This window comes from Ipomoea nil, unplaced genomic scaffold, assembly GCF_001879475.1.
Source record: "Ipomoea nil cultivar Tokyo-kokei standard unplaced genomic scaffold, Asagao_1.1 scaffold2036, whole genome shotgun sequence".
Lineage (NCBI taxonomy): Eukaryota > Viridiplantae > Streptophyta > Magnoliopsida > Solanales > Convolvulaceae > Ipomoea > Ipomoea nil.
Genome location: NW_017618464.1, coordinates 6,304,466 through 6,330,753, shown reverse-complemented (window position 1 = coordinate 6,330,753; position 26,288 = coordinate 6,304,466). Strand labels below are relative to the sequence as shown.

General features: G+C 39.4%; 2 protein-coding genes across 5 annotated transcripts; both read right to left on the bottom strand.

The window, feature by feature from the left end:
• Nucleotides 1-303: 303 nt before the first annotated feature.
• LOC109148115 (GDSL esterase/lipase At5g03610-like) lies at nt 304-26,288 on the bottom strand. Of its 3 annotated transcripts, none has more exons than XM_019295894.1 (4): nt 26,074-26,288; nt 1,486-1,695; nt 1,048-1,310; nt 304-897 (listed from the first exon to the last, which is right to left on the bottom strand). In XM_019295894.1, exons 1-4 carry the CDS (start codon nt 26,144-26,146, stop codon nt 307-309), a joined length of 1,137 nt encoding a protein of 378 aa, XP_019151439.1. In that variant the 5' UTR covers nt 26,147-26,288; the 3' UTR covers nt 304-306. The 3 variants fall into 3 exon arrangements, with proteins under 3 accessions (XP_019151439.1, XP_019151440.1, XP_019151441.1); XM_019295895.1 differs by having other exon boundaries at nt 304-894; nt 26,074-26,283; XM_019295896.1 differs by lacking the exon at nt 26,074-26,288 and adding an exon at nt 1,809-1,950.
• Nucleotides 6,916-8,606, bottom strand: LOC109148117 (GDSL esterase/lipase At5g03610-like). 2 transcript variants are annotated; one of them, XM_019295899.1, is made up of 4 exons: nt 8,483-8,606; nt 8,169-8,378; nt 7,732-7,994; nt 6,916-7,567 (listed from the first exon to the last, which is right to left on the bottom strand). In XM_019295899.1, the coding sequence occupies exons 1-4, from the start codon at nt 8,547-8,549 to the stop codon at nt 7,013-7,015; spliced, it is 1,095 nt and encodes a 364-aa protein (XP_019151444.1). In that variant the 5' UTR covers nt 8,550-8,606; the 3' UTR covers nt 6,916-7,012. The 2 variants fall into 2 exon arrangements, with proteins under 2 accessions (XP_019151444.1, XP_019151445.1); XM_019295900.1 differs by having other exon boundaries at nt 6,919-7,564.

Sequence of the window (26,288 nt, the reverse complement as noted above, 5' to 3'; positions counted from 1 at the left end):
CTCGCACCAAATGGTACCTAAATAAACCACACTTGAAAGATATGGGCAATGAATTCAACAAAGATACTATATATAGAGAGAAATTTCAAACTTGTAATCTTCTAATAGGAGAATTATACTCAATCCACTTGGTTACTCCTTTCCGGGATGATTTGAACTAATTATCCACCAAATATAAATTAATTATAAATAATCTATCAAACATTGCACGAGGATTACACTAGTGCTATATTTAAGTAGATCAAAAGGTAGATGAGAAAAACAAGGGTGAAGATGCTAATAATGCTAATAGGCTAGTTGATCTTATTATTCAATGTTCATAAGCATTTTCAATCTCTTATTATCATTTTGACCATTGAATTGTCTAAGCAGTGCCTGTTGAGGGTGAAACAGATGGGGAAGAGAAGATTTCAAGGCAGAATAAACAGCAAACCAGCCTTGCTGTGATGGGTGTGTCATATCCCAGAAGAATGCCATTTTTGGATCATCACACAGTCCATATTCCTTCTTCCCACTCACATCAACCAACCCACAGTTACCAAGGCAACATGGCGCCAATGGATATGGGAAACTAGATTTCCCAGGATGCTGGTCGTGTTTAATGTTCAAGGCTGACGTGAAGGCAGCATAGAGATCAAGAATAACAAAGGGTGACCCCTCAGTTTGGTCGTTGAGTTTGTCTACCCTTTGTTTTAACATTTGATTGTGAAACCTCGTAATGTTGTTTGTGTTTTCGTCGCAGTTTGGGTAGTTGCCGGTTGAAAAAGTTACCGCAGGTAGGCATCCCAAAGGTTGCATTGCTGTCACTGCTACTTTAGGGACTCCCATCTCATGAATGCGTTTAAGGTTCACACTAAGCTGCTCCGTAATGGATTCAACAAATTCCTCCATACCCTGCAAACAAATTCAGCAATTGGTCGTTAGGAGATTAGGCTGGTAAAGTGTCAGATATGACGATATAAAGAAATAAAGATACGTCTTCCCTAGCTGACAAGTATAGTGTTAATTATTTGGGATCATGATAATTATTTAATCCTAACAACTTACATGTATATGTCCATGATAATTCCCATAGTCATTCCCGACCGAAGTGACAAGAGCTACGGACGATGTAAGGTCGTGTTTGGTGTACGCATTTTGTTGAAGGAGTTGTTGCAGATAATTTATTTGTGTCGTCATGTTCGGACAGCCTTCGAATGTGTCAAACACACCTGCCCCTCCATATGCAAAATTCATCCCATATTGCTTTGCTTCCCCATCTCCTTTCCACAATCTGTAGGGTTGTGGGGATCCTATTCCCAGATATTCAGCTGATATATATAACCAAAAATTTACTAATTATGTTTCTGATTTCATTCGAGTAAGAGTCAAATTTTATAAACTTACCTAACTTAACTGAAATCTAAATTGGTCTTATAGTGATAGGATACTGAATGTTATAGGCAAAAAATTTTAAAAATAAAAATAAGAACCATCAAACGGAACCTATGTAATCGGGGAGAACGCGACCGTCGGACCATCTGCCGGAAGGTTTGCCGGGGAAAGTCATACCATAAGGTTTCCTCCAAGGCTTGGAAGCATCAGTAGGTGGCCAATTACCGGTGTCAGCATAGGAGTCACCGAAAACAAAGAGCTTTTCGGGGCCATTGAGGATAAGCTTATTATCCTGTGGTTGTCTCCTTGCACCATTTACCTCTGAAATTGTCAATACAAATAGAAACAAAAACATAAAACATTGAATTGAAGTAATTAAACACAGCATACATAATAAGGTGAGATAGTTTTGCGTGATGTGATCAGATTAAAACCTGGGAAAAGGGTGGCTAAACAAGCTGAGAGGCATAAGAAGATAGTGAAACAAACTTTTTCCACCATAATGTATTATTATATGTATTGAAATTGAATGGTTTAGTTTGCAGGCAGGTTAGAAGACCTTTTTCTTTTTATCTGGGTTTTATGGTGCAGCTAGCTGATTGTATTAAAGTTGAAGTTTCAATAATTTAATTTGTTTCCAAGTGGAGGGGGAAAAATGCTTCCCAACTTCTCTCATTAATTTAAATAATTTGTTTAAACTCCGTATGTTTGGTTTAATTTTAAATTGGTTTCTAAGTAGTGGTGAGTGTAAAATGTGTTATATCATGGGTACGTAATTAGTTTATTAAATTGTTCAAAATGTTGATCATTGGGCAACCCTAATAAATTGGTAAAACTTTTGACTTGATAATCATAAGGTCGGCTACAAGTTTAACTCCGCCTCCAATCAAGTTGATCAAGCTATTGACTTAATAACCATAGAGTTACAATTATTCAACTCTCAACTAGAATTATTATATAATATTGTAAATAATAGGTGAAAGAGAACTAGAATAATAATAAAGTAAGTTGCCTCTTTACTTAGCTTATGAGTCCTTACAACATAATAGTAGTTGATGGGGCTCTCGGACCCATTTTTTGGCTCAAGAAGAATAAAGGTCTTGATGCCATGGGCTAGACGTAGAAAAGACATGGTGACCCAAGGGTGGGAGGATGCCTTGATGTGCTAGCAAGAAATTAAAGGTGATATGCATGGTTGCCCTACGGTTGTAGGTTATGGCCGGGGATTACATATCTGAATTTATTTCAGATGTTAATGCTATTAAATTATTCTTCTCCTATAAAAACAAGGTGTTGGATGGGCGGATTGTTTAAAGCTGGTTTTTGAAGCATCAAAACTCTGTTATTTTCTTTTTACTCTCTCTAAAAAAAAATTTCTTAAAATATCTTGCCAACACTTCCGATAAAAAGTCAAAGTGCTCGCTTGTAGTACTAATTCGCCGAGCTTTTAGTTTGAGTGTGAAATTGCACCGTGAATCTTGAATTCAATTATACCTTTAATGTTCTACTTGTTTTAGAAGAGATATTACATTATTAATTAATTAGGTTATTTAATGAACATAAATAACGAAATATAAATGTATAAAAATAAAACAAGTACTCAGAGATTGATCACGCAGTTCGAAGCGCTTCTCCTACGTCTGCGGGGCAACCCACGTCTGCCCAATCCACTATAAATGTTCACCAAGGAGTATTACAAGATGTAAGTACAAATGTCCCTCAGCCTTTACCACTACAACACCTTCCTAACATCTACTCAGGATTGTACGTGCATGCTGTGACGATCTTCAACCGAAGCTTCAGCTGTACCAGGTACTGACTGTGCAGCTCAGACAGAAATCCTCAAGAAATAATATAATAATAATGGAAATTAATACAGTAACTTTCTAGAATGTCTTTCACTCAAAATATCAATACTCAATTCAGCAACTTTCTAAAAGAAGATGTCTTCATTTTATAGTAAAGCTCACCCCCCCATCCACATAAATAGCATTCCAAAGTCTTCAATTAACCACAACCACATGTTTTGTTTGAAAGCTCCATTCCATGCGTAATATCAATTCAAAACAATTCCTTCCACATCTTTTCTTTAGCACATACCATTTTTCATGCAGAATTAATTCCATTAACTAACTTCTTAAATTAATTAAGACCACTCCTTTATTTCTTCAAAGCTGCTTAATCTATTTGTCCAACTTAGCTTCCAAATAAACTCACCTTGTAGACTGTACATATCTTCTTGACTGGAGATACGGTTCATGGTCCATAAGCAAATTCAACACACACTAATTAGATTGACAATTAAATTAGCCAATACAAATAGGTTTTTAATGTGTATCATTTTTTCACTTACAGAGTGCTCTCGAACTTTAAGCTGTAATCCATTTTATCCTATGAAATTGACGTTACAACACTCCTAGCACCGTCAAAAGATAGTAAATCGATTTTAAGAAAAGTATGTGTTACACACAACTATGATTACTCCTAATTCTTCCTATTTTCTTGATCGTTAGGTTTATGTTCAAAATTATAAACCCTTATTTTCCTTATTTATTTATTTTATATAAATAAATTTTGGTTTCATATCAAGCTCAGTTTGGAATTAATTTTTAAAAAATTAATTTTTTTTTTGTGTGTATATATGTGTATTTTTTATAAAATAGCTCAATTTTTCTTGGATTTTTTATAGCCTTTAGTCACCTTGAAATTTCTTTATTTCTTGGATTTTCTTTCTCTCCTTTCCATGTCACACAAATCTGCCAAGGGAAAGGTGTTGTCAATCACGTCTAGGGGGTACATACCCCATGATAGCCTACTTCACTACATTTTGTTTAAGTAAAAATTTTTAAATGATAATTTTAAAATCCTTCTTGCTACTTGTTGAAATATAATAATAACTAAACCCCGTTTGATGAATTAAGAATACAAGATCCCCTTGTACACTAATTTGACCCATGCATTGGACAACACACATAAATCTCAATTGTTATACTATGGGATAAATGACAGGAATGTATAGAGGGGCAAGAGAAATGACAAAAATGTGTGCTGACTTTTTTTTTTGACAGAAATATATAAAACTCAGTTACCACTTGCGTTTTTGAAGTGATCCCGGATGTTTTTTTTTTCATTATTTACGTAAAACGCAAAGGTGACTTGCGTTTTTCGTATTGTATACCATAAACGCATCTGCCAAATGCGTTTTCATGTGACGTATGGAATACTTTAAACGCATTTGGGAGATGCGTTTTACGTATAATCCAAAAAAATACGTAAAACGCAAGTCCAAAATGCGGACTATTACCATGGGTTTAGAGGGCGCCATGTTGACTCCGGCGGAGAGAGGTGGTCGTCAGATATCCGGCGGAAGAGACAGGACAGAGAAACCGGCGAGCATAATATATTTCTTCTTTTTTTCTTTTGGGTTGTTTTTTTTTTTTTTTTTTTTTTTTTTTTCTTGAAGACAAAAAATTAGGGAATAGAAAGGGAGGGAAAAAGATTGAAATGAAGAGAGGTTGGCGAAAGGCAAAGGCTATTGTATTTTTGCGAAGAAAACGATAAGGCAATGGTGGTCGTAATTAAAATACGTTGCTTTCTCCTCCCCGGAAAGTGGCCGGAAAATTTATAACAATTACAAAATGCAATTACAATTTGCGTTTTACCTATTCAAATCAAAAACGCATGTGCTAATTGCGTTTTGTGCTTCAATCCGTTCTTTCGGCGACTTCGCGATCGCCGGAAACTGCAGGTACAAAAAAAACCAACAAACGCAACTTACTTTTGCGTTTTCGGTATAATACGTAAAACGCAAGAGTAAGTTGTGTTCTTGCCTATACAGTATCCCTTAGAAAACGCATTTAGGTAATGCGTTTTACGTATACGAATACGTAAACGCAACCAACTCTTGCGTTTTACGGAAATACCGAAAAAAAAAAAATACGCCGAGACACAACCAAAAACGCAACTCCCAAAGGAGTTTTGCATATTTTTGTCAAAAAAAAAAAAGGCGACACACTTTGGGAATTTCCCTTGGTTGACCACACATTCCTGTCATTTATCCTATACTATGGACCAGGATTTATATTGCACTATGAATCTTAATACAAAAATTTTGTATTTTTAATTAACACATTCTGTACAAATATACCTAGTTTATGTACATGTAAACAAATAGCTTGATAATTGTTGACACATAATATGATAGTTACAAGCACTGTTGCAAAAATCGGTCTAGGCGCTAGGCGCCCTTGGACATTGCGATTTTTCCCCTAGGCGCTCGCCTAGGCGTGTGCCTAATATATATATATATATATATATATATATATATATATATATATATATATGATGGTTTTATTGGGACCGGGTATAGTAACATAGGACGGGGGGGTAGGGCGCCAATGCGTACAAAAGCTCGAGGTACAGGCCCAGAATGGCGGCCCAAATACAAAGAACAAGGCCCACAGGTTGGGCTATAGCTAACTATGCTACTGGTAGGAATCGAACCCAGGTGACTGAATTGAGAGTATAGACCAGCGACCACTAGACCGTAGTGCCTGTCATGTCTGAGTTGCCCTTAGCCAAAGATCCAGGGCCCCTATTTATAGCAAGCCCCCCTCCTCCTCTAGCGTTCGCGTGTCACATGTTGTTACTCCCACACTCCGCTTGTACGTCGCGTCGCCACTATCCCCGCGACTCCCGTATCCACACCGCGCATGTTGACTAACATCCTCCACCATGCACGCCGCACCTACCTCCCCCCCTCACGCCGTACCTACCTCCCCCGTTCCGGTCCATGCTCTTCACCCTGGCCCACCATGCGTGCTTGTCTTCCTAGCCCAACAAGAATTGGGTCAACCTCCTTCTTTCACCACCCCCACTTGGGCCAATACTTTCCCAATAAAATGGACCCCCTAGGGTCCCATATCCCCATCAATATATATATATATATATATATATATATATATATATATATATATATTGTGTGTGTACACATATATACATACATATATATAATATGACATATATACCTCGTAGACTAGTTTGATACTTTGAATCTTTGGATAATTTGAATCTTTGGATCATTGAAGTATTTGAATATTTTATATTTGAGCATTTTTAATTTGTAATATTGTTTTGATGTTATGACTTATGAATTATCATTAATTCATTTATTTTGATGTGTTATTTGATTGAATGTTGAAAACAACATCATTAAAATTGTCAAACTGCAAGTCTGTCATTGTTTTTTTGGCGCCCGCCTAGATTCCGCCTAGGCGCTAGGCGTTGCTCGGGCGCCCGACTAGATTCCGCCTAGGCGCTAGGCGTTGCTCGGGCGCCCGACTAGCGCCTAGCGCCTACTACAACTATGGTTACAAGTACAGAATGTGTTAACTATATCTATATATACATAATCTGACTTGATAATTGCTGTCACATAATATGTTAGCTGCATCACTCCTACATGTACAAAAACTATCAAGTACAGGTAGAAAATGTGTCAATTATATAGGTGTGTGTTGATGCAATGAATTATAGAATAATTAAATTATTATTTTTTGAAAAAAAGGAGCTCAAAATATTATTTTAAGCATTCTCAGAAATTCAAATTTTGAAACAAAACACTGAAACAGAGCTCAAATTAAAGCATTCTCAAATTTTCAAGTGGGGTGGCCTGCTGAGGGTGAAACAGATGGGGAAGAGATGATTTCAAAGCAGAATAAACAGCAAACCAGCCTTGCTGTGATGGGTGTGTCATATCCCAGAAGAATGCCATTTTTGGATCATCACACAGTCCATATCCCTTCTTCCCACTCACATCAACCTCCCCACAGTTACCAAGGCAACATGGCGCCAATGGATATGGGAAACTAGATTTCCCAGGATGCTGGTCGTGTTTAATGTTCAAGGCTGACGTGAAGGCAGCATAGAGATCAAGAATAACAAAGGGTGACCCCTCAGTTTGGTCGTTCAGTTTGTCTACCCTTTGTTTTAACATTTGATTGTGAAACCTCGTAATGTTGTTTGTGTTTTCGTCGCAGTTTGGGTAGTTGCCGGTTGAAAAAGTTACCGCAGGTAGGCATCCCAAAGGTTGCATTGCTGTCACGGCTACTTTGGGGACTCCCATCTCATGAATGCGTTTAAGGTTCACACTAAGCTGCTCCGTAATGGATTCAACAAATTCCTCCATACCCTGCAAACAAGTCCAGCAATTGGTCGTTAGAAAATTGTCGGACAGAAACTGATAAATTAAAGTGTCAGATATGACGATATAAAGAAATAAAGATACGTCTTCTCTAGCTGACAAGTATAGTGTTAATTATTTGGGGTCGTAATAATTATTTAATCCTAACAACTTACATGTATATGTCCATGATAACTCGCATAGTCATTCCCGACCGAAGTGACAAGAGCTACGGACGATGTAAGGTTGTGTTTGGTGTACGCATTTTGTTGAAGGAGTTGTTGCAGATAATTTATTTGTGTCGTCATGTTCGGACAGCCTTCGAATGTGTCAAACACACCTGCCCCTCCATATGCAAAATTCATCCCATATTGCTTGGCTTCCCCATCTCCTTTCCACAAACTGTAGGGTTGTGGGGATCCTATTCCCAGATATTCAGCTATATATATAACCAAAAATTTACTAATTATGTTTCTGTTTTCATTCGAGTAAGAGTCAAATTTTATAAACTTACCTAACTTAACTGGAATCTAAATTGGTCTGATAGTGATAGGATACGGAATGTTATAGGCAAAAAATTTTAAAAATAAAAATAAGAACCACCAAACGGAACCTATGTAATCAGTGAGAACGCGACCGTCGGACCATCTGCCGGAAGGTTTGCCGGGAAAAGTCATACCATAAGGTTTCTTCCAAGGCCAGGAAGCATCAGTAGGTGGCCAATTACCGGTGTCAGCATAGGAGTCACCGAAAACAAAGAGCTTTTCGGGGCCATTGAGGATAAGCTTATTATCCGGTGGTTGTCTCCTTGCACCATTTACCTCTGAAATTGTCAATACAAATAGAAACAAAAACATAAAACATGGAATTGAAGTAATTAAACACAGCATAATAGGGTGAGATAGTTTTGCGTGATCCGATTAAAACCTGGGCAAAGGGTGGCTAAACAAGCTGAGAGGCATAAGAAGATAGTGAAACAAACTTTTTCCACCATAATGTATTATTATATGTATTGAAATTGAATGGTTTAGTTTGCAGGCAGGTTAGAAGACCTTTTGCTTTATATATGGGTTTTATGGTGCAGCTAGCTGATTGTATTATAGGTGAAGTTTCAATAATTTAATTTGTTTCCAATTGAAGGGGGAAAAATGCTTCCCAACTTCTCTCATTAATTTAAATAATTTGTTTAAACTCCGTATGTTTGGTTTAATTTTAAATTGGTTTCTAAGTAGTGGTGAGTGTAAAATGTGTTATATCATGGGTACATAATTAGTTTATTAAATTGTTCAAAATGTTGATGCATTGGGCAACCCTAATAAGTTGATAAGATTTTGACTTGATAATCATAAGGTCGGTTACAAGTTCAACTCCGCCTCCAACCAAGTTGGTCAAGCTATTGACTTAATAACCATAGAGTTACAAATTCAACTCCCAACCAGAATTATTATAGAATATTGCAAATAATAGGTGAAAGAGAACTAGAATATAATAATAAAGTAAATTGCCTCTTTACTTAGCTTACGAGTCCTTACAACATAATAGTAGTTGATGGGGCTCTCAGCTCGGACCCATTTTTTGGCTCAAGAAGAATAAAGGTCTTGGGCTAGACGTAGAAAAGAAATGGTGACCCACGGGTGGGAGATCGAAATGGTGACCCACAAGGGGGCCTGGGTGTGGGTATGTGTGTCGCAAATTATGTCCTGGAAACGTGTTCACCGTGAATGGTGAACACAAGTCCAAACAACGTTGTTTTTACGCAAAAAAAAAAAAAAAAAAAAAAAAAAAAAAAAAAAAAAATCGCGGATTTGGAGTTAACGGCGCCGTTTGATCAAATTATGAATTTTCTGTTATGAAATTATGAATGTAATGAAAATTCATAATCTCATAACAGAAAATTCATAATCGCATAAAAGTAAAATATTTATTAAATTATGAATTTTCTGTTATGAGAATGAGATTATGAATGTAATGTAGATTCATAATCTCATAACAGAAAATTCATAATCTCATAATAGAAAATTCATAATCTCATAACTGAAAATTCATAATCTTATAACATAAAATTCATAATCTCATGGTTCCAAAGTGAATGTGTAGGCATGGTTCCAAAGTGAATGTGCAGGCATGGATTCATAATTTATGAATGTACGTGATTTCGGACGGGAATGTGTAGGCATGGTTCCTGTTAGCATGACTAGTATTTTATATTTATTATTTGTATAATATATAGTCATAGATTAGTGGTGGTAGTTCTGTTTGACTTAGCTCTCTATTAGTTAGGATTAGTTAGAGATTAGTTCTACGATATACTCTGTAATCCTATCTTCTGTCTAATTGAATTTTGAGGTGAATTCTCTAATCGTTCCAAAGTGAATGTGCAGGCATGAATTCATAATTTATGAATGTCCGAAATCATTGCTCACCTCAAATTAAAGTGAAACCGCGAAATGTGAAAATGAAGAAGAAAAGTCACGCAATTAATTAAAAAAAAAAAAAAAAAAGGATAACGGTGTACTAACATCGTTGGAACCGTGTTGACCATGAACGGTGAACACGGTTCCATGGCATAACGATTGGTGTGTGTGTGAGGTGTAGCAGTGCGCGGTGGTTTTGTACGCCAGCACTTGAAATGGGAGTAGTTATCAATTATCATTACTGCTTGACTCAAAAGTCTATTGCTCGAACATAGTTGTAGGTTATGGGGATTACATATCTAAATTTATTACAAATGTTAATGCTATTAAATCTTTCTTCTCCTATAAAAATAAGCTGTTGGGCAGATTGTTTGAAGTTGGTTTTTGAAGCATCAAACTCTGTTGTTTTCCTATTACTTTTTCCAAAAAAAAAAAAAAAAAAAAAATCTTAAAATATCATGCCAGCACTTCCAATAAAAAGTCGAAGTGTTCGCTTGTAGTTATAGTTCGCCGAGCTTTTAATTTGAGTGTGCTTAAACTTTAAGTTGTAATCCATTTTCCAAAGAGACTGACGCTACAACATGTTGGAAAAAATAGCTTACAATGGCATAAAATGGCATGTTAAGTGGCTATTTTGTGGTACAATTATCAGTGGGGTCCATTTCCGATTTGGGTCGGGTTAAAGTGGATTCGGATTCTTCGTAGTGAGACGAAGAGATCGATATATTGTACGCTCAAAACGGATAATGGGTGAATGAGATATTGATTCTCAAAGTAGACCCATTTGAGTTGGAAAACGAAGGGAAAAAGTGAGCTTTTGTCCCACATTGCTTTGGAATGAAGATTTTCCCCCCTTATATACAAGAGCTCTTTTGAAGCTTGTAGAATTGTATAGCATAGAGGCTCCCTCGCGCGGGAGGGAGGGAGGGGGTGCAAATCAAATTCCAAATAGCAGAGATTGAAAAAGGCTTGATTCAAACCCGAGCTCGTGTGCGCCGGCACCTGCGGGCACGAATGTCGTCCGGAAATTGGAAATTGGCTGACCTTGCGGTTTTCCAACACAAGCCACTGGGTGTGGCCGAAAGGCCAAAACCTCCCAGGTTTCGCCTTCCAACACAAGCCACTGGGTGTGGCCGAAAGGCCAAAACCTCCCAGGTTTCGGCCTAACTACCAAAGTTTTGGCCACTTGGGCCGAAACTAGGTAATTGCCATAGTTTCGGCCACTTGGGCCGAGACTTGGGACCCATGGCCGAAACTTCCAGTTTCGGCCTACGGCCACTTGGGCCGAAACTAGGTAATTGCCATAGTTTCGGCCACTTGGGCCGAGACTTGGGACCCATGGCCGAAACTTCCAGTTTCGGCCTACGCTGAACCTGTGCAGTTTTGTGACCATTGGTTGTTCAATTCTACTGTTACGGAATTAATTCTTTGAGTTAATTCCAATTTTTAATTTTGAATTGAAGGCCATGTTAATGGTGCTTTTACAGGAAGGTGGAAGGGGTGCCCTTAAGTGCCTAATTAAAAGCTATTAAATCCTTCACCCCTATATAAAGAGGAGTTGGGCAGTAGATCGAGTTTTACACACAGAATTACACAACACGAAAGTATATTTTTCCAGCTTCAAAAATCTCTGCTTCTACTCCTTCTTAGCCATACTGTGTTCATAGCCTGTCTTGCTCGCCGGATTCCTTGTTTGAGTGTTCAAACATTGAATCACTAGCAAGTTTTATCCTAGGAAACCTAGGCCACAACGCTCCTAGCATCTTTGGGAGGTGGCAAATAAGGTTTTAAGGAAAGAGTGCTCACTTGACTCTTGCAAAAACCCAACACCAAACACTAGCCTTTTTTGTCTCCATCTTTCCTTCCCTATTCTTTCCAGAAAAATAATAATCTTATTTTTTATTATTATTTGTGTTTTCTACCAACGGCACCAACAGTCTTAAAACCTTATATCTTCGTTTCTCCGTTGGTGGTCTTCTCCGAATTTCCTTGAAGAAAAATGGAGCATCCCGTACTGCCAATCGATGGGGAGGATAATGTTGTTGCGGACAACAATGGAAGAAATGGCAACAACAACGTTGTTGCGGATAACAGTGGAGGAAATGGCAACAATGTTGCTAATTCTCAAGCTACACCAGTGAACGTTGGTTCACAAGATGGTGGGAGCACTGAGGGATATATTCCCATGTCTCGGGTACCTTCGGTACCGAGTGGTTCGGCTGAAAAGCCGGAGAAGTTCACCGGTGTTGGTTCGAACTTCAAGAGGTGGCAACAGAAAATGTTGTTCTACCTAGCAACTCTCGGCTTGGCGAGGTTCTTGTTCGAGAAGGTTCCCGAGTTGAAGGAACAAGATGCACAATCCGTGATGGCAGTTGGCTATTGGAAGGATTCGGACTTCCTTTGCCGAAACTACATCCTGAACGGACTGTGTGACACGCTGTATGATGTATATCGAAAGATAAGCACATCAAAAGTGTTGTGGGAAGCTTTGGATCATAAATACCGAAGTGAGGATGCCGGCTCAAAGAAATTTGTGGTTGGCCGATTCCTCGACTTCAAAATGGTTGATTCAAAGACCGTGCTAAGTCAGGTAGAAGATTTGCAATTAATCTTTGATGAGATCCGTGACGAGGGCATGGTGCTAAGTGAAGCCTTCCAAGTGGGATCTGTGATCCACTTGTTGCCTCCAGGTTGGAAGGACTTCAAGAACTACCTTAAGCATAAGCGAAAGGAGATGAATCTGGAGGACCTGATCCAACGACTCAGGATTGAGGAAGGGAACAGGACGAATGACAGGAAAGTACCTATCGTTGTTGGCGCTAAGGCTAACGTTGTGGAGCACGGTAAGAGCTCCAAGAGGAACAAGAAGGACAAGCGAAAGCTAGGTCCGAAAGGTGGCGTTACCAAGAACAAGTTTCCTGGTGAATGCTACAATTGTGGCAAGCATGGCCACAGAGCATCTGAATGCAAGGCTCCAAGGAAGAAGAACAAGAGTTCTGAAGCCAATGTTGTTGGAGATAGCAATCAGAAGGAGGTCGAGATTAGCCTTTCGGCTATGGTGACCGAGGTGAACCTCGTGGGCTCAAACCCTCGTGAGTGGTTCATTGATACCGGTGCAACCAGGCACTTGTGTTGTAACCGAGAGATGTTTAACACCTTTGAAACCGTTGAGGGTGAAAAGGTGTGGATGGGAAACTCTGCTCAGTCTGCTGTGGAAGGCATGGGCAAGGTGGTTCTGAAGATGACTTCCGGGAAGGAACTGACGTTGAACAACGTGCTGTATGTTCCTGAGCTTAGGAAGAATCTTGTGTCTGGCTCACTGTTGAACAAGCATGGCTTTCACATGGTGTTCGAGTCCGACAAAGTAGTCTTGTCCAAGTTAGGGATGTTTGTTGGTAAAGGATATGTAACTGATGGGCTCTTTAAGCTCAATGTAATTCCTGTTATCAATAAAAGCAAAGTTAATTCTGTTTACTTGCTTGAGTCTTCCAATTTGTGGCATGGTAGACTAGGTCATGTTAATTTTAATTCTATGCGTAGATTAATTAGCATGGACCATATTCCTAACTTTCAAATTGACACAAATAACAAGTGTGAAATTTGTGTTGAGGCAAAACTAACGAAAGCACCTTTCAAATCGGTTGAAAGGGAAACTGAACCACTAGAATTAATCCATAGTGATTTGTGCGATTTTAGATCGATACAAACGAGAGGTGGTAATAAGTATTTTATCACATTTATCGACGATAGCAGGCGATACTGCTATGTGTATTTGCTTAAAAGCAAAGATGAAGCCGTTGATAAATTCGTTCTTTATAAGAATGAAGTGGAAAACCAACTTAATCGGAGAATTAAGAAGGTTAGAAGCGATAGAGGTGGTGAGTACGAAGCACCTATTGGTGACTTCTGTGCAAGTGTAGGTATAATACACGAACGTACGGCACCTTACTCACCTCAATCGAACGGTGTTGTCGAACGAAAGAATCGTACATTGAAAGATATGATGAATGCGATGCTTATAAGTTCGGGCCTACCTCAAGATGCGTGGGGTGAGATGATTTTGACAAGTAATTACCTTTTGAATAAGGTACCTCACAAGAAGCTCGATAAGACTCCTTATGAGTTGTGGAACGGTAGGAAACCTTCCTATACCAGTACCTGAAAGTGTGGGGGTGTCTTGCCAAAGTCTTGGTGCCAACACCTAAGAAATAAAGATAGGTCCTAAGACGGTGGACTGTATCTTTATTGGCTATGCACATAACAGTAGTGCGTATCGGTTCTTAGTATACGAGTCCCATAATCCGGACGTACATGAGAACATGATAATAGAATCAAGGAATGCATATTTCTTCGAAAATATATTTCCTTGTAGGTCCAACGAGGGACCAAGTACGTCAAAACGAACGTTTGACGAAACTATGGATAATTATAGTGGGGAATCTGAGAAAGAACCCGAGCTCGAGCCAAGACGCAGTAAGTGGGTGAGAGTTGGAAAATCATTCAGTCCTGATTTTCTAACTTACTTGTTAGAGTACGATTCGGGTACTCTAACTAATTGTTTATTAGAAAATGAACCCGATTTTCTATCTTGTTTGATAGAGAACAAGCCTCGAACGTATGTAGAAGCTGTGACTTCTACGGAAGGATCAATGTGGAAAGAGGCTATAAAAAGTGAAGTGGATTCTATCCTACAGAATCACACTTGGGAACTTGTTGATCTTCCTCCGGGTAGTAAACCCTTAGGATCCAAGTGGGTCTTTAAAAGGAAGATGAAACCGGACGGTTCCATCGAGAAGTATAAGGCTAGGCTTGTAATCAAGGGTTACAGGCAACGCGAGGGCCTCGATTACTTCGACACGTATTCTCCCGTGACGAGAATAAACTCCATTAGAATGATACTTGCCATAGTCGCGCTGCGGAACTTGGAAGTTCATCAAATGGATGTGAAAACCGCTTTCCTAAATGGCGAATTAGATGAGGAAATCTATATGGAACAACCCGAAGGGTTCGTGGTTCCGGGCCAAGAAAGGAAAGTGTGTAAGTTGGTTAAATCGCTCTATGGTTTGAAACAAGCGCCTAAGCAGTGGCACGAAAAGTTTGATCACGCGATGTTAACTAACGGGTTTAAAATAAACGAAAGTGACAAATGCGTCTACGTTAAGGAAACGATAGACGGCTACGTCATTCTTTGTTTATATGTCGATGATATTCTCATCGTTGGTAGTAATGATCGGATGATCAAGTCTACTAAAAACATGTTAAATGCGAGATTTGACATGAAGGATATGGGTTTGGCCGATTTAATCCTCGGGATTAGAATCATTAGAAGACCTGATGGTCTCGTGTTAAGCCAATTACACTATATTGACAAAATCCTTGAGAAATTTAACAAGGATGATAGTCAAGTGGCTAGGACACCATTTGATACAAATATTCACCTAACCAAGAACCACGGAGAAGGTATTTCACAAGTGGAATATGCTCGGGTTAGTGGTAGTCTGATGTATCTTATGAGCTGTACTATGCCGGATATTGCCTATGCGGTTAGTAAACTCAGTAGATATACGAGTAACCCCGGTGCTATGCACTGGAAGGCAATAGTAAAGGTTATGAGATACTTGAGGTATACTCATGATCTTGGACTGCACTACGGGAGATATCCCGCTGTACTTGAAGGGTATAGCGACGCAAATTGGATATCTGATATTAAGGACTCTAAGTCCACGAGTGGCTACGTGTTTACACTAGCCGGTGCAGCCGTTGCATGGAAATCCTCTAAGCAAACTGTGATAGCTAGATCCACGATGGAATCTGAGCTGATAGCCTTGGACAAAGGTTGTGAAGAGGCTGAATGGCTACGCCATTTTATAGAGGATATTCCTAATTGGGAAAGACCGGTACCTCCAATATGTGTGCATTGTGACAGTCAAGCCACAATTGGGAGAGTACAGAGTCATATGTATATTGGTAAGTCTAGACATGTGCGTCGTAGACATAACACCATTAGACAACTACTCACAACTGGTGTTGTCTCGATTGACTACGTAAAGTCAAAAGACAATATAGCGGATCCGCTGACCAAAGGGTTAGGAAGAGAAGTTGTGGAGAAGTTGACACGAGGAATGGGTCTAATGCCCTTGGACTAAAAAGTTCTATAGTGGATACCCAACCTAGCTGGCACCTAAGTTCAATGGGACAACTAAATTATGGAACGGAGCGCGTCACTGTGGGGGTCTCGGACTCCCTACCACTCCTCGTTAAAACAGTGACTCCCGCAAGAGGCTAGCATGTTAATTCTTTAATGATTCTTGAGTATGCGGGATACTCGAGAAAGAATCACCTATGTTAGAGAGAAGTGAGGATCGCTTCAAAGGAGAATTGTTGGGCACAATTCTTTAGAAACTCTCGCAGAACCAGGAACGGTGACCCACGACCAAAACGGGCACACTCATGAGAGCAAGAGCATGGTTGGGAGATTCCTGTGTGAGATATGTCATCGTCTACACAAACGGCAGTCGGTTCAAAGACATCGCGTTCTACCGTACAGCCAGTAGAGTAAACATGTCTTCACGAGGGAAGGTTCAAAGGGTATAGTGATTCCCTACCTATCCTGTGCAGGGATCGACCGTTTGAACACAGTTGTTTCCGATTTCAAAATACCACGAAAATCAATTTTTCATTCATGTGGGGGATTGTTGGAAAAATAGCTTAAAATGACATAAAATGGCATGTTAAGTGACTATTTTGTGGTACAATTATCAGTGGGGTCCACTTCCGATTTGAGTCGGGTTAAAGTGGATTCGGATTCTTCGTAGTGAGACGAAGAGATCGATATATTGTACGCTCAAAACGGATAATGGATGAATGAGATATTGATTCTCAAAGTAGACCCATTTGAGTTGGAAAATGAAGGGAAAAAGTGAGCTTTTATCCCACATTGCTTTGGAATGAAGATTTTCCCCCCTTATATATAAGAGCTCTTTTGAAGCTTGTAGAATTGTATAGCATAGAGGCTCTCTCGCGCGGGGGGGGCGGGGGGGTGCAAATCAAATTCCAACTAGCAGAGATTGAAAAAGGCTTGATTCAAGCCCGAGCTCGTGTTGCTAAGTTATGCCAAACTTCGGAATAAATTTTCCAACACAAGCCACTGGGTGTGGCCGAAATGAACACAGTATGGCTAACTACCAAAGTTTCGGCCACTTGGGCTGAAACTAGGTGATTGCCATAGTTTCGGCCACTTGGGCCGAGACTTGGGACCCATGGCCGAAACTTCCAGTTTCGGCCTACGCTGAACCTGTGCAGTTTTGTGACCGTTGGTCGTTCAATTCTACTGTTACGGAATTAATTCTTTGAGTTAATTCCAATTTTTAATTTTGAATTGAAGGCCATGTTAATGGTGCTGTTACAGGAAGGTGGAAGGGGTGCCCTTAAGTGCCTAATTAAAAGCTATTAAATCCTTCACCCCTATATAAAGAGGAGTTGGGCAGTAGAGTTTTACACACAGAATTACACAACACGAAAGTATATTTTTCCAGCTTCAAAAATCTCTGCTTCTACTCCTTCTTAGCCATACTGTGTTCATAGCCTGTCTTGCTCGCCGGATTCCTTGTTTGAGTGCTCAAACATTGAATCACTAGCAAGTTTTATCCTGGGAAACCTAGGCCACAACGCTCCTAGCATCTTTGGGAGGTGGCAAATAAGGTTTTAAGGAAAGAGTGCTCACTTGACTCTTGCAAAAACCCAACACCAAACACTAGCCTTTTTTGTCTCCATCTTTCCTTCCCTATTCTTTCCAGAAAAATAATAATCTTATTTTTTATTATTATTTGTGTTTTCTACCAACGGCACCAACACAACACTCCTAGCACCCTCGAAAGGTAACGAATCGATATTAAAGAAAGTATGTGTTGCAAACGACTCTGATTGTTCTTGATTCTTCCTCCTTTTCTTGATCGTTAGGTTTATGTTCAAAATTATAAAACCCTTATTTTTGTTATCGATTTATTTTATATAAATAAATTTTGGTTTCATACCAAGCTCTTGAAATTTATTTATTTATTTCTTGGATTTTCTTTCTCTCCTTCCCATGTCACACAAATCTGACAAGGAAAGGTGTCGTCAATCACATCTAGGGGGTATATACCCCTGTCCCCATGATAGCCTACTTCACTACATTTTGTTTAAGAGTATGTTTGGCAAACCTAGTTAAAAAGGTAGCTGAAAGGTTAAAAGGAGTTGAAAGCTTAAAAGCTATAATTAAGTTAAGAGCTGAACATTGAATAGCTCTTAAGCTAACTGTAATGCTTGAAAGTGTTTGGTAAAATTATTTTTTTATAAGCTGATAAATATAAAAAGACAAAAAATGATATCTTCATAAGTCTTGGGTTCGGATTTAAGACTTTACAATCCCCAAATTTTAACATTTCCTAATTTTTCAAACATACTACTAAACAATACTATTCACATAATCCACATCTAAAATTTAAACGTTATATAACAAAATAGCAATCCAAAGTTTAAACGTACTACTAAATACTAACATCACATACTAATAGCAGTCTAATTACCAAAACATCATATAATTAGAATCCAAAGCTCAAAGTTCAAACATTACAAACATGAAGCATAATATAGTTCAAACTTCAAATCCAATGTTTAAAGAATACAAAAATAAAACATCAAATAACCCAAATCCAAAGTCTAATCAAACACAATCAACATAGCAAACCAAATTCCAAACTCATATGTTGTTAAATTGTTCATCCATCATCACGGATCAATATGAAGTTGCTCTGCTATTTGTGTTGTGAAGTTGGAGCAGAAGGATTGAAGATAAAGAGGAAAAAAAGGGAATTGATTAACTACCAAAAAGGAAGCTCAACATGAGCTTATATACAGAGTACAGAGATAAGAAAGAAGCAGTTATAACTGCCAAAAGCGTCTACTAAAGACGTCTACCAAGCGCGTCTACGAAAGGTGTCTACCAAAGACGTCTATCAAACGCGTCTACCAAAGGCGTCTACCAAAGACGTCTACCAAGCGCGTCTTCTTCATTCTGTTGCTGCACTTGATGTTAAGCTGTCATTCTTATCTCCTGAGAGCCCCCCTCAAGCTGGATTGTATATGTTGAGCAATCCAAGCTTGGAAACATAGCTATAGAAGGTGCTGGGACAGTGAGCCTTGGTGAGGATGTCTGCCAATTGATTTGCAGAGCTAACATGGAAGAGTTTGATAACTCCTTTGTGAGATTTCTCTCTGACTAGATGGCAGTCAATTTCAATGTGCTTCGTACGCTCGTGGAACACCGGATTCTCAGTTATTGCTATGGCAGATTTACTATCACAGTAGATAGCTGTAGGAATGGCAGGGTGCACTCCAAACTCAGCAAGCAAATAAAGCAACCATTGCACTTCACATGTAGTAGAAGCCAGAGCTCTATATTCTGCCTCTGAAGAAGACTTAGAAATGGTGGCTTGCTTCTTAGATTTCCATGAAATCAAAGCCTCTCCCAGGAAAACACAGAAACCTGTTACTGACTTCCTGGAATCAACACAAGCTCCCCAATCTGCATCAGAGAAAGCCTTCAACTGCAAGTCAGATGAAGCTGGAAAGAACAATCCTTGTCCAGGGGCACCCTTGATGTATCTCAATACCCTATGAGCTGCCTGTAGATGTAGATTAGTGGGACTGTCTAGAAATTGAGCCAGTTGTTGTGTGGCAAAACTGATGTCAGGTCTTGTGATGGTAAGATACAAGAGCTTGCCAACTAGCCTTCTGTATGGAGTAGTGTCATCAAGTAGATCTCCCTCATTTTTGCTGAGTTTATGAGAAGGAACTGTGGGGCTGTAAACAGGTTTAGAGTCACTGAAACCTGTTTCCTCTAATAGTTCAAGAGCATACTTCCTTTGTGACACTGCAACTCCTTTCTTTTGCCTTGCTATCTCCAAACCCAAAAAGTATTTTAAGGATCCTAGATCCTTGATCTGAAAACTGTCATTAAGCTGCCCCTTGATTTGTTTAATTAGATTCAAATCACTGCTGGCCACCACTATGTCATCAACATAAACCAATAGTGCCACAAAGGATGAGCCTTTACCTTTGGTAAACAAGGAATTATCTGGAACTGATTGCTTAAACCCCATTTTCTGCAAAGCAACACATAACTTGGTGTTCCATTGTCTGCTAGCCTGTTTTAGACCATACAAGGATTTGTTTAACTTACAGACTTGACCATCCTTTTGTCCTGCAACTCCAAGAGGGAGTTCCATGTACACATCTTCTTCCAAATCCCCATTAAGGAAGGCATTATTCACATCCATTTGATGAAGATGCCAACCCTTTGCAGCTGCTATAGCTAAGAGAGTCCTGATAGTGGTCATCTTGGCCACTGGACTAAAAGTGTCAAGATAGTCAATGCCAAGAGTTTGGGTGTATCCCTTAGCCACAAGCCTTGCTTTGTATCTGTCAATGGTTCCATCAGCCTTGTGCTTGATTTTGTACACCCATCTACATCCAATAGGCTTCTTAGATGGTGGCAGATCAACTAGAATCCAAGTCTGATTCTTTTGCAAAGCATCAATTTCTTCTTGCATAGCTTTTCTCCAACACTCATGTTTTGTTGCCTCCTTGTAGGATTTAGGTTCAGTAGTGCATGACACATTCATGATAAAGGACTGAAAGGATGGAGAGAGTTTATCATAGCCTACAACTGTGGAGATATCATGAGGAGATGTTCTTACCCCAGAAGTGTGACAAACATAGTCCTTCAAGTAGACAGGAACCTGCTTATGTCTAGTGGACTTTCTGGCAGGTTGTTGTTGTGGCCTTTGGGGAGAAGGACTGAATGTTTGTTCAGGTGGAGCATGGTTTGATTCTTCAACAGAAACTGTGTGCTCAGAATGGTGATGGTTGTGATTCTGTTCAGAGGTATGCTCAGGACTTCTATCAGACTGATAACAGATTTGTGGCTCATCAGAAACTGTGTTGTCAGTCAGGGCAGGAAGGATGATCTCAGAAAACTTGCTCTTCTCAGGATTATCAACAAGCTGAAAGGGGAAGATGTGCTCATAAAAGGACACATCTCTAGACATAAACACATGCTTGGAATGAAGATCATACAATTTGTAACCTTTAGTACCATTAGTGTATCCAAGAAAAACACACTTTCTAGCTCTTGGATCAAATTTTGACTTGGGACCCAAGGTGGCAGCATAAGCAAGGCAACCAAAAATTTTCAAGTGATGGTACTGTGGTGTCTTATGGAGGAGGACTTGATATGGTATCTGATTATTTATAGCATTAGAGGGCAGTCTATTTATAATGTAGGCTGCATGTAACACACACTCTCCCCAAAAATATTCTGGTAAGTTGGCCTGAAACCTCAGTGCCCTAGCAGTAGACAAAAGATGTCCATGCTTCCTTTCAACCCTGCTATTTTGTTGTGGGGTGTAGGTACAGGAAGTCTGATGAAGTATCCCTTTTTGGTTAAAGAACTCAGCCATATCAAATTCTAATCCATTGTCTGTTCTAATGCACTTAACATGTGACTCAAACTGGATCTCAACCATACTGCAGAAACTTCTAATCAGATCTCTAGTTTCAGACTTTCTCTTCATCAAGTAGACCCATACTGCCCTACTATGATCATCTAGTATAGTAAGAAAGTATTGATGCCCCTGAAGAGAAGCAACTCTGTAGGGTCCCCAAATATCCATATGTAACAAGTCAAAGCAGGCAGCGGAAATAGAGTCACTAGAACAGAAAGGCATTCTCTTTTGCTTAGCAAAATGACAAGACTCACAAACCAGATCTTTATTCATGTAAATTGTGGGATCCACCTTATTCAAACATTGTAGCTTAGAATAGGAAGCATGCCCTAATCTATCATGCCACAAAGCACATTTATTCATACTTGAACTAACAGTGTGTACAGAAATGGAACTAGCAGGAAAAACCAAATAGTACAGCCCATTCTGAAGTTCAGCTTTTCCAATCATCTTCCCATGGACAGCATCCTGTATTATGCACTGGTTATTATGTAACTTCATGGTGCAATTGGAACCCTTAATGAAAGCCCCCACAGAAATCAAATTATAATAGAATCCAGGAATATATAAAGCATTGTGCAGAGTGAACTCATCAGATAAATGAACATTTCCAATGCATGAAATGGCAACTTGTTGTCCATTGGGTAGTCTGACATGCATGTTGTGGACTTTCCTGGGACTGGTTAATAGATCCATATGGCACACAATGTGGTGAGTAGCACCACTGTCTAATATCCATACATTCTTATTGTGGCTAGCAGATTCAAGGGAAGAGTTAGTACCTTCCATCTGATTAGCAGAGATAGTATTAGCATGTATATTCAGATCAAGAGGAGTGTTGTTGATTGGAGATCCCTTCTCTCCATGTGACTTCTGGACCTGCACAAATTCCAGAAATTTCTTAAAGTCATCTTGAGTAAAGGATATACCTCCATCAGAGTTTGACTGCTGAATCCCCAATGACCCCTGAGTATTATTCACATGCCCTTGATTCTTTGGTCTTGGTTTCCACCCAGGTGGATAACCATGTTTCTTGTAACACTTATCCTCTGTGTGTCCTGTGAAACCACAGAAGGTGCATATGGCTTTCTTATTTCCTCCTGTGAACTTCTTATAATTCTGTTGTCCATTATTTGTTCTGCTAGCCATAAAAATACTCCCTGCTGCACTATTTTCTCCAGATTGAGACAATTGACTGCCAAAACCAGTGGAAACCATGTTAAACTGCCTCTCCTGCTGTGCTATCATGGAGTAGGCTTCACTGACTTCCGGCAATGGCTTCATCAACATAATTTGGTTTCTTGCACCTGTAAATCTGTCATGAAGTCCAATCAAAAATATGGACAGTTTATCCTTCTCCATCTGATCATTGATCTCATCAATTTTCCTCCCACATTCACACCTATTACCACAATTGCAAAACATGAGCGGTCTGAGTATGTGTAGTTCGTCCCACAATAACTTCTGTTGAGTGAAATACTCATTCAAGGAGCTATCTCCTTGCTTAGATTGATAGATTTCGCATTTGATTTCCGCAATTCGAAACAAATCCTGTTGGCTGAACCTCTTTCTTAGGTCATTCCATACTCCATACGCTGTGTCGATCCAGAGGACACTCCGACCGATCATCGGTGATAAGGATCGAACTAGCCAAGTGACAACCATATTGTTACATCGCTCCCAATAGGGATATCTGCGATCATCTTTAGAAGGTTTAGTGATGGTGCCGTCCACAAAAACGAGCTTATTCTTGCACGACAGCGCCATAGACACAGCCCTAGCCCAAGGATGATAGTTTGGGCCTTCTAATGGTGTGGATACCAGCTCTAAGGCTGGACTTTCATTGGCATGCATGAAATACGGATTCGATTGTGCTTGGGAATCGAGAGATACCTCAGTAGTGTTTGACGCACTCGGAAGAGTTGGAGAAGCAGGTGTTGGCGCCGGACTTCCAATCGCCGGTCCTCCTGTTGTATTATCGATCGGAGTTGTCCGATTGCCGATTGACGGCCACGCTGCCATGGTAGTTCCTCTTCTAAACGGAGACTCCTCACAGGAGCTCTGATACCATGTTGTGAAGTTGGAGCAGAAGGATTGAAGATAAAGAGGAAAAAAAGGGAATTGATTAACTACCAAAAAGGAAGCTCAACATGAGCTTATATACAGAGTACAGAGATAAGAAAGAAGCAGTTATAACTGCCAAAAGCGTCTACTAAAGACGTCTACCAAGCGCGTCTACGAAAGGTGTCTACCAAAGACGTCTATCAAACGCGTCTACCAAAGGCGTCTACCAAAGACGTCTACCAAGCGCGTCTTCTTCATTCTGTTGCTGCACTTGATGTTAGGCTGTCATTCTTATCTCCTGAGAATTTGGAAATCTCTATACAACAAAACAAAAAGTTCAAAAACAAGTTAAAACCGGTTCGGTTCGGTTCGGGTTAGTGCCCAGGCCTACAAATCAGAGCTCAAATTAAAGCATTCCCAAATTCTCAATTGGGGTGGCCTGCTGAGGGTGAAACAGATGGGGAAGAGAAGATTTCAAAGCAGAATAAACAGCCAACCGGCCTTGCTGTGATGGGTGTACGAAATCCCAGAAGAATGCCATATTTGGATCATCGCACAGTCTATATTCTTTCATTCCACTCTCATCAACGTCCCCACATTCACCAAAGCAACATGGCATCAATGGATGTGAGAAACTAGATTTCCCTGGATGATTGTGTTGAATGTTTATGGCAGAAGTGAAGGCAGCATAGAGATCAAGAATAACAAAGGGTGACCCATCGGTTTGGTCGTTGAGTTTGTCTACCCTTTGTTTTAACATTTGATTGTGAAACCTCGTAATGTTGTTTCTATGTTCGTCGCAGTTTGGGTACTTGCCGGTTGAAAAAGCTATTAAGGGTATGCATCCCATAGGCTGCATTGCTGTCACTGTTACTTTGGGGATTCCCATCTCGTGAATGCGTTTAAGGTTCACTCAAAGCTGCTTCGTAATGGAGTCCACAAACTCCTCCTCCTTCAAACATAAAATGGCAGTGTAAGAAAATAAAGTTGCGTCTTCCCTACCAGTTATAGCTTTTGGTGATGCATGTGGTGATAATAGAAATGAATGGAAATGTGTGTTTATTTATATCACTTACAGTCATATTTCCATGATAATTAATATAGTCATTCCCGACCGAAGTGACAAGAGCTGCGGACGATGTGAGGTCGTGTTTGGTGTACACATTTTGTTGAAGGAGTTGTTGCAGATAATTTATTTGTGTCGTCATGTTCGGACCGTCAATGAATGTGTCAAACACCCCTGTCCCTCCATATGCAAAATTCATCCCATATTGCGTTGCTTCCCCATCCCCTTTCCACAAATTGTAGGGCTGTGGGGATCCTATTCCCAGATATGCAGCTAATATAACCAAAAGTAATTAAAAATTAATTTACTATGGAGTATTATTTTTCTATGTTCTCAAAATAAAAGAATTGGTCGAGCTCTGTGACAAGTTTAAGTTAATCTCACAGTGAAATTAAAAATTAAATAAAAGTAGTGATCAATGCGAATTAGGAACTATCAAACGGCACCTATGTAATCGGTGAGAACGCGACCATCAGACCATCTGCCGGAAGGTTTGCCAGGGAAAGTCATACCATAAGGTTCCTTCCAAGACTCGGAAGCATTAGTACGTGGCCAATTACCGGTATCAGCATAGGAGTCACCGAAAACAAAGAGCTTCTAGGGGCGATTGAGGATAAGCTTATCCTATGGTTGTCTCCTTGCACCATTTACCTCTGGAATTAATTATCAATACAAATAGAATAAAGAAAAGGAATAAGGGTCAAATAGGCCATCGAACTGCACAAGATAATGCAATTAGGCCACTGAACCTAAAAAATCAACAATCGGGTCCCTAAACTAACCAATTTCAAACAAATCTTCCAATTTGTAGGTTTCCAACAGGTTAACAGGTCATCCTCCCAAATTAATTATTTTTTTAAAAATAAAATTTAAAAATTAATTACTTAATTAATTAAAAAAAAAAAAAAAAAAACAGAAACGGCCGGAGACGAAGAAACTTCTTCGTCTCCGGCCAGTTTCTTCGCCTCCCCGGCCGGAGACGAAGAAACTCTTCGTCTCCGGCCGTGGAGACGAAGAGTTTCTTCGTCTCCGGCAATGGAGACGAAGAGTTTCTTCGTCTCCAGCCATGGAGAAGAAGAAACTCTTCGTCTCCATGGCCGGAGACGAAGAAATCTTCGTCTCCGGCCGTTTCTGTTTTTTTTTTTTTTTTTTTAATTATTATTTTAATTTTAAAATTTTATTTTTTAAAAAATAATTAATTTGGTTGTTGACCTGTTAGAAACCTTCAAGTTAGATGAATTGTTAGGAATTTGTTAGTTTAGGGACTCAATTGTTGGTTTTTTGGGTTCAGTGGCCTAATTGTATTATCATGTGCAGTTCGATGGCCTATTTGACCCTTATTCCTAAAGAAAATATTACGACATCATAAAAATGCATTTACTAATTAGAAAAATATATATATACAAAAAAATGAAAAGCTAAAGAAACCTGGGAAATGGATGGTTATAATTAAAGAAGCTGAGAGACATAAGAAGATGGAGAAACACACTTTTTCCACCATAATGTATTACGAAATTGCGTGGTTTAGCTGAGTGTATTTAAAGGTGAAGTTTCCATAAAAGTTGCAGCTAGTGGGGAAGACTTGCGAAGTGAAGGTGAAGTGAAAGTTGCCTCCTCTTATGTATTCTCTCATTATTTTAATT